Genomic DNA, 8,397 nt, shown 5'->3' with positions numbered 1-8,397 from the left:
CTGTTGACCCATTAAATAGTGAAATTAGGTATCAGCACAGACTTGTAGGTCCCTGAGCAAGACCCTTAACCCCAGATTGCTTCCCGGGCGCCGCACATGGCAGCCCACTGCTCCCCAAGGGTGATGGGTTAAGAGCAGAGAACAAATTTCGTTGTAATGTGTGTTTCAATGACAATAAAGATGATATTACTATTACTATTATTGTGCTTGTATTTCTTGTAGCTCTGCTCAAATGTTGCAAAAATAATGATCATAACAATTTTGGTCAAAACTGAAATTGTGTATATTCAACACCACTAATATTTGACCTAAGAAATATGATGCATTTATTAAATTAAAATAAAAACAACCTATTAGTGAGTTTCATTCAAGTCTAAAATGGCAACCACAAAGATGGTAAACAAGAGAAATAAACCTTATATATATATATATATTTATTTATTTCATGACAAATCAATGCAAATGTCTTCCCCTCATCCTTATTTGCTCTTAAATCAACACCAGACCACCTGGTAGTCTTGTTAGATAAGCAGTATACATAACAAAAGTAGGTCATTCTGAAATGGAACGTGACAAATCAATTGTTTTATCATGATCTTCTCTTTTTAATTGCTGGGGGGAATTGTCCAGCCATACTTTGAGATGTATTTCTGTATCTTTGAAAGATGCAATTAAAGTGGGAAGATTTTCATTTAAATTAAAACAGTATGGGGCTGCTGTGTAGAACAGTATAATCTATACCTTCCCAAAATGTATTAGTAACAATGGTGACTTAAAGCTGTGAAATTATCAATACAGAATGTTCGACCACACTATATGTATGCAGTATGTAAACATAGCGGAACTTTCAGTAGGGTTATACTATATAAAACCTACTCCAAACATACTGAATACCTGCATACTGAATACCTGCTCATTTTATATGATCAGGAAAACATAATGTATGGCTAATAGATGTCAAATTGATATATTGCATACCTATTCATTATTTGTTTCTCCAGTGTTCCTATATTCTTTGGACACTTATGAGCAGTTGCCGTGTCACCTAAGGTACATGCTGTCATCAAATCTATATAACTTTATCTATAGCAACATTAAATATAGATTTTATGAACTATTTTACTATGAACATGAAACTAGTTTAGCTACCATTTGCCAACAAACATACTTGGCTAAAAAGTGTCGAAAACCTGGAACGGGAGATAACATTATTTCTTTTTTTCTTTTTTCATCTGAACGGCTCCGGTGTTCCCCTGCCTATGGGAAGACAGAGTGGTGACTGGTAGCGGTCTAATTTGAGTGGTTACTAAAAGACGGTGACTGTTAGAAAGTCCTTGTTGTTCAGATGTTTCCCATTGGGAACTGTTCTATTTATATTGTGTTTTCCGTGCATTGTCATATGTCTGACGTTCATGAACGCGCCATAGACGTTCGAAGCTCCATTGAACGCACCACACCTCCATGTGAGATGGCTGAGAGTTTTCCTACTGAGGCAGCAGCGTACGGCTCATTATTTCCCGTTTCCCTAAAATCCTTTATATGTGTTTGCCTACTGGACTTGCTGTGTGTACATGTCAGAAGAACCACAGTAAATCTACAACAAAACCAGACATCTGCTTCCGTGTCTTTTAACGGGGCCACATTCCATACACCTTGCCGCTCTAAACCAGCTAATTCCTGGAGAACACCTCATCTCCTTTTTAGTGACGTTAATGCTAGTTTGAACAAAGTAACATCACTGTAGTGCAACAGAAATGGCAAGCCAAAAGTATCTTAAATATGCTTATGTGAGTGATGGAGCGGGTCGTTTGGACAAGCAATAACGACAAATTTAGACAATTTAATGGCTCACGTTAGCGCTCCAGTTTATTTTGCAGCGCCGGCTATGATGTCATCAGCCGAAATAAAAAAAATCATATTATCTGCGAAACCAAAGCAGCACAGACGCTGATTTTAACGGCACAAACCTGCGCAAACAAAGCACCGAAAGGGTAGCCCACTGTGGTTTGTGTTGGATCCAGCTCAGCACCAGCAAAGAAAGAAAAACGTGGCACTTTATTTTGAAGCGGCAGGCTATGGTGACGTCATCGGCTGAAATTAAAATTCATAATATCTCCGAAACCAAAGTAGCACAAGCGCTCATTTTAACGGCACAAACATGCACAGACGCAGCACTAAAGAAGTAGACCACTCTGGTTTGCTTTGGCTCCAGCTCAGAACCAGCAAAGAAATATCAAGGTAGCGCTTTATTTTGCAGCGGCGGCCTGTGGTGACGTCACCGGCCGAAATTAAAACTTATTTTATCGGCGAAACCAAAGCAGCACAAACGCCAATTTTAACGGCACAAACCTGCACACACGAAGCACTAACCATTCCGTCTATTTAACCGAGTTTTTTTTTTTTTTTTTCTGTGGGTGGGGTGTCAGCTTCACGCAGCTCTCGGAGCTGATGATGTGTCACGAGCACACGAGACCGCCTATGACTGGAGCCACCGGACAGTGGATCGTAGGTATGACGTCATAAAGTCCCTATGACATCATTGATGGGGTCACAGCGATTTAGAATTAGAATATCAGGATTCTAATTCTCTAGCTTCAGAAGGGCTACTACACTACTTTGTTTGCAACAATCAGTAATCCACGTTGAAAAACAGAACCTACATTTCACTTGCCATGGAGCAAAGCAGAATGGATGGTTTGTACAAAATTCGAGTGGGCAAGATTTACATCAGAGCTTATCTTGAAAACCAAATTCCAGAGAATACAGCGCTGGACATAGAAGAAATAGAGCAAGCAAAACTACTGGAAAACATGATTCAAACTGAGCCTCAAGCTATAAAGTTTGAAAAGGAAAACGCCTGTAGGCAAAGGTTAAATAAGACTCAAGCTGACAGCTATCTTGAACAGGCAGAGATGAAAACTGAGAAAGGGGAGAGTAAAGAACAACATATGGGGGCATCGTACAAAAGATTTCATTTTGAACATTTTGAAAAACAAAGAGTTACAGAATACCACCTTAGAGAAGAGCAGATGGAAGAAATTGCATTACATAAACTCAAGGGACAAGAAGAGCAGAATTCTACTCAGAACGGTGGAAATATTTTTTTACTCAAGCCATCAACAACTTCCAAAGATCGGAAACATTTTGCTACCAGACAAAAAAATGCAGAGATAGTGTCTGATCAAATTGTTGAGATCAAAAGAAACGATGCTGAGAAACAAAGAGACCAGGATTCTACTCAGGACGATGGAAATTGTTTTTTTCTCAAGCCATCAACAACTTCCAAAGATCGGAAACATTTTGCTGTTAGACAAAAAAGGACAGAGATAGTGTCTGATCAAATTGCTGAGATCAAAAGAAGCGATGCTGAGAAACAAAAAGAGCAGGATTCTACTCAAAATGACGATGGAAATTGTTTTTTTCTCAAGCCATCAACAACTTCCAAAGATCGGAAACATTTTGCTACCAGACAAAAAAGGACAGAGATAGTGTCTGATCAAATTGCTGAGATCAAAAGAAGCGATGCTGAGAAACAAAAAGAGCAGGATTCTACTCAAAATGACGATGGAAATTGTTTTTTTCTCAAGCCATCAACAACTTCCAAAGATCAGAAACATTTTGCTACCAGACAAAAAAGGACAGAGATAGTGTCTGATCAAATTGCTGAGATCAAAAGAAACGATGCTGAGAAACAAAAAGAGCAGGATTCTACTCAAAATGACGATGGAAATTGTTTTTTTCTCAAGCCATCAACAACTTCCAAAGATCGGAAACATTTTGCTACCAGACAAAAAAGGACAGAGATAGTGTCTGATCAAATTGCTGAAATAAAAAGAAGCGATGCTGAGAAACAAAAAGAGCAGGATTCTACTCAGGACGACGGAAATTGTTTTTTTCTCAAGCCATCAACAACTTCCAAAGATCGGAAACATTTTGCTGTTAGACAAAAAAGGACAGAGATAGTGTCTGATCAAATTGCTGAGATCAAAAGAAGCGATGCTGAGAAACAAAAAGAGCAGGATTCTACTCAGGACGATGAAAATAGTCTTTTTCTCAAGCCATCAACAACTTCCAAAGATGGGAAACATTTTGTTGTTAGACAAAAAAGGACAAAGGTAGTGTCTGATCAAATTGCTGAGATCAAAAGAAGCGATGCTGAGAAACAAAAAGAGCAGGATTCTACTCAAAATGACGATGGAAATTGTTTTTTTCTCAAGCCATCAACAACTTCCAAAGATCGGAAACATTTTGCTACCAGACAAAAAAGGACAGAGATAGTGTCTGATCAAATTGCTGAGATCAAAAGAAACGATGCTGAGAAACAAAAAGAGCAGGATTCTACTCAAAATGACGATGGAAATTGTTTTTTTCTCAAGCCATCAACAACTTCCAAAGATCGGAAACATTTTGCTGTTAGACAAAAAAGGACAGAGATAGTGTCTGATCAAATTGCTGAGATAAAAAGAAGCGATGCTGAGAAACAAAAAGAGCAGGATTCTACTCAGGACGACGGAAATTGTTTTTTTCTCAAGCCATCAACAACTTCCAAAGATCGGAAACATTTTGCTGTTAGACAAAAAAAGACAGAGATAGTGTCTGATCAAATTGCTGAGATCAAAAGAAGCGACGCTGAGAAACAAAGAGACCAGGATTCTACTCAGGACGATGGAAATTGTTTTTTTCTCAAGCCATCAACAACTTCCAAAGATGGGAAACATTTTGCTGTTAGACAAAAAAGGACAGAGATAGTGTCTGATCAAATTGCTGAAATAAAAAGAAGCGATGCTGAGAAACAAAAAGAACAGGATTCTACTCAAAATGACGATGGAAATTGTTTTTTTCTCAAGCCATCAACAACTTCCAAAGATCGGAAACATTTTGCTACCAGACAAAAAAGGACAGAGATAGTGTCTGATCAAATTGCTGAGATCAAAAGACACGACGCTGAGAAACAAAAAGAGCAGGATTCTACTCAAAATGACGATGGAAATTGTTTTTTTCTCAAGCCATCAACAACTTCCAAAGATCGTAAACATTTTGCTGTTAGACAAAAAAGGACAGAGATAGTGTCTGATCAAATTGCTGAAATAAAACGACGCAACGCTGAGAGAGAAGAAAAATCCTTAGAGTTTGTTAAGAGTAAAGGCACAGAAGGACAACAGGAAAAACAAAGGGCAAGTAATAAATCAGAAACAAAAAAGCTGGATTCAGACCAATGTGAAGCAAAGGTTCTCCAGTCCCAGTTTTTAAAGTCTGGATTAAAAGACCAAACTCTGAGGATCTTTTTTGACTCAGAGGATCTTGCCGAGGAGACTTGGAATAGCAATGTTGATTCGCATGATTTCACCAAACTGTTCATCTCAGTGACAGAAGCCCAAGTGGGACACCCCAGTCCACCAACTAGGTTACCTACAAATGTTCAAACAACAAATTCGCCTTGTTCATCTGTTTCAGAAATCAGTGCCCAAGGGAGAGTCCCCAAACCTCCAAGTGGTAAACCTACATATGTCAATTCCAGAAAGTCTTCTCATCGATTAATTCTAGAGACAGATGCCAAAGTAACAGCCCCCAAACCTCAAAAACTAAAACCTATAATCATCCATAGCAAGAACTCCTCTTATCCATTCACTTCAGATAAAGATGCCCAAATGGGGCCACCAAAACTTCCCAGCATTAAACGTAGAAATGACGAAGGCAGAAACTCCTATCTTCGATATAATTCACCAAGAGATACCCAGGAGAGAAGCACAGAACTTCCAGCCATTACAATTAAGAAAGACCAAAATTTCCTTTCTTACCCTGTCAAACCCCGATACCTTGTCCTCCCTCCTATTATTAATAAGGTTAACATCATTTTTTCCAGCCAGTTCTGCTAAAAACTAAAAATTATTATTTTATTTTTTTCCTAATTCAAATTAAAGAAACACAATAATAGGCCAATATAAAAGCTAGCATGCACAGGTTCACCCTGTGTGTGGGCGGGTTCTCTCTGGGTGCTCCAGCTTCCCCGCAGTTCTCTCAGCTCAGCTCAAATTAGCAACACAATTCGAATTAAAGAAACACAATAATATCAGTAGTATGGAGACAAATTTCTGCCAAAACGTTGCACACAAAAAAAAGTTTTGCACACAAATAAAACTTGTTTTGCACACAAAAAGATGTGTTTCACACACAAAACAAATTGTTTTGCAAACTGTTCGCCAACCTTGCACTCAAAATATCATTTATAAGTTTTCCTCGAGTACAAAACGGTCTCTGCTCGAGTACGAAACAATCCCACCCCCGCTGCGGTAAATTTGTGCCAAAAGTCACGTGATGCATTGAGTTGTTGTTGTTGTTCAGACTTCCCGACAGCAGGGGGCGCACCCGAAAGAAACTGAAACGCGCCGGTTTGGCTGAGGAAGAAACGTGTGGTGTGCAGGAACCACTGAGCTATATAATACACTGGAGTGCTGATTTTGCCGAAAAACTGAAGTCACTGGTCGCCATCTTGCTCCTCCCTACTCTCACGGAATCCCATAGGATTTGGTTGCAACAACAAGCAGTTTTCTGGCTGTGTGAAAACGTTTCACAGGTAATTCTACAGTCAGTGGATGTACTAACACTATTAACTACTAGGAAATTAGGTGCTGAAATATTTTACATGTTATTCATATTAAATATATATATTAATGTATATATAAGTATGTGTATATGTATATATGTATATATATGTATACACATATGTAAATATGTTTTTGTATATTGTTATTTATATCTTTATAAATGTTAAAGATATATATTTAAATGAATAAAATGCAAAATATTTCAGCACATGACTTTCTCAGTACTTGATATTTTTAGAACATAACATAAAACTATATATGAAATTTGACATTTTAAAAGTCTTAAGCCCCCCTAAACATGAGAAAATCCTCGTTATTCGATGCTGTAGCGCACATATTCCCTAGTTACTGGGGGGAAATAGGGAGTACCAATATGGCGGCTGGTGGCTTCACAGCGACTCGTTCAAACAGACGGCGATTAGCACTCCAGTGTATTATATAGCTCAGTGGCAGGAACTAGCATATACAACAATGTGCTGCACTCAGGAGAGGACAACACTTTGCTTGACCTGTCAAACATGTTAGATAACTTTTGTTGTCACTATTTTTTTTGTCCTGAGACTACAACTAAGTTTTCACACCATCAGCAGTGGCTGGGATGACAATTCACTCAGAACTGAGGGGAATCTAACACACAGTCAGTTATGGGAGATGGGAAGCATCCAGCATGCTTGAAAAGTGCCTCAAAAAAGGGAAAAACCTCAAAGGTCACAAAAGTCAGCAGTCAGATTGGCCTCCTTCAGTCACCAAATCTGGGCCAAAACTGAACTTTTGACCAAAAAATAATCTTATGCCACTTTCCATAGGTTGGTGACACTATGAGTGGGTCATTTCTGGGCCTCCAACCTGGTCCTAGCAGGTTCAGAGTCTAGATGGCAAATGTCTCTCTCGGACACGGAGGGAACCCCTATTCAATCTTCTATGCATGCTCCAATAGACCCCTTGCATCTGACGTCACAGTCACGTGATCGGGGGTGCGCGCCTCCATCTCGGTGGGCACGCTAGCGTGACAGCCCACCACTGCACTGGCAAAGTTAGCTTATTACTCGCATGGCCGGCGGAGCGATTGTTCAATATGGTGTAAACCTGTTGCATTGTTGGTTGCGGGAATCGTGCTGGGAGGGACAAAAAGTCGTTCTATAGATTGCCTACCATAATAGACTGGCAGTGTGCTAACAACGGAACCGCAGGGTTTAAAAAGTTCACCGCTCACGATCTGTACGGCGCGACGCTCGGACGCGACCGGACTGCTCACACTGTACGTCGTGCCCCCTCTGGGACTGCTCGCTGTGGTGGCAGAGGCAGGCGAGCGACGGTGGGTGAACAGGGAACCAGAGCAGGGGGTCAAGCCCAGCTCACGCACCGCACCGGCAGCCGCGCGGCACGGCAGGTCGCCCTGCCCGCCCCGCGAGCGGAGGCGTGCCGAAACAGGCGGCCAGTGCGTCGCGCGGACCGGAGCGCTTGCCCTCCCCAACCCCTCCGCGAGCCGACCGACGTTCGGGTCCCGGGCCGGGGACGGAGAGGAGCGGAGGTCGCCCCCTCTTAGCTCTGCTTGAACAGCAGGATGCGCTCACGAAAACCTCACGACGGCCGACTGAACAATATTAAACTCACCCTTCCACGGACAACTGCTACATCATTCAGGTAACAAACAGACAGTTCACGTATCCATCCGGCAGTGAACTGTTTGTGCGCTTCCAAACTCTTGTACGCCTTCATCTGATCACCACTGTACGTTGGGGTGGGTGACAACACAAGGTAGTTCACCAGATCCGCATAGCAAACTGATGGC

General features: G+C 40.9%; 1 protein-coding gene across 1 annotated transcript; it reads left to right on the top strand.

Moving 5' to 3' along the window:
- The first annotated feature begins 2,616 nt into the window (after window positions 1-2,616).
- LOC118563969 (calponin homology domain-containing protein DDB_G0272472-like) lies at window positions 2,617-6,197 on the top strand. The gene is made up of 2 exons (XM_036140509.1): window positions 2,617-4,077; window positions 4,237-6,197. Exons 1-2 carry the CDS (start codon window positions 2,673-2,675, stop codon window positions 5,874-5,876), a joined length of 3,045 nt encoding a protein of 1,014 aa, XP_035996402.1. The 5' UTR covers window positions 2,617-2,672; the 3' UTR covers window positions 5,877-6,197.
- The last annotated feature ends 2,200 nt before the right edge of the window (window positions 6,198-8,397 follow it).

Source organism: Fundulus heteroclitus, chromosome 8 (genome assembly GCF_011125445.2).
Source record: "Fundulus heteroclitus isolate FHET01 chromosome 8, MU-UCD_Fhet_4.1, whole genome shotgun sequence".
Classification (NCBI taxonomy): domain Eukaryota; kingdom Metazoa; phylum Chordata; class Actinopteri; order Cyprinodontiformes; family Fundulidae; genus Fundulus; species Fundulus heteroclitus.
The sequence above is the reverse complement of the archived record's forward strand: the minus strand, read 5'-3'. Positions and strand labels throughout refer to the sequence as shown.

Coding starts and splice junctions, on each gene's coding strand:
- LOC118563969 (XM_036140509.1), top strand. CDS start 2,673: ATGGAGCAAAGCAGAATGGATGGTTTGTACAAAATTCGAGTGGGCAAG. Junction 4,078..4,236: donor GCCATCAACAACTTCCAAAG/ATGGGAAACATT, acceptor CAACTTCCAAAG/ATCGGAAACATTTTGCTACC.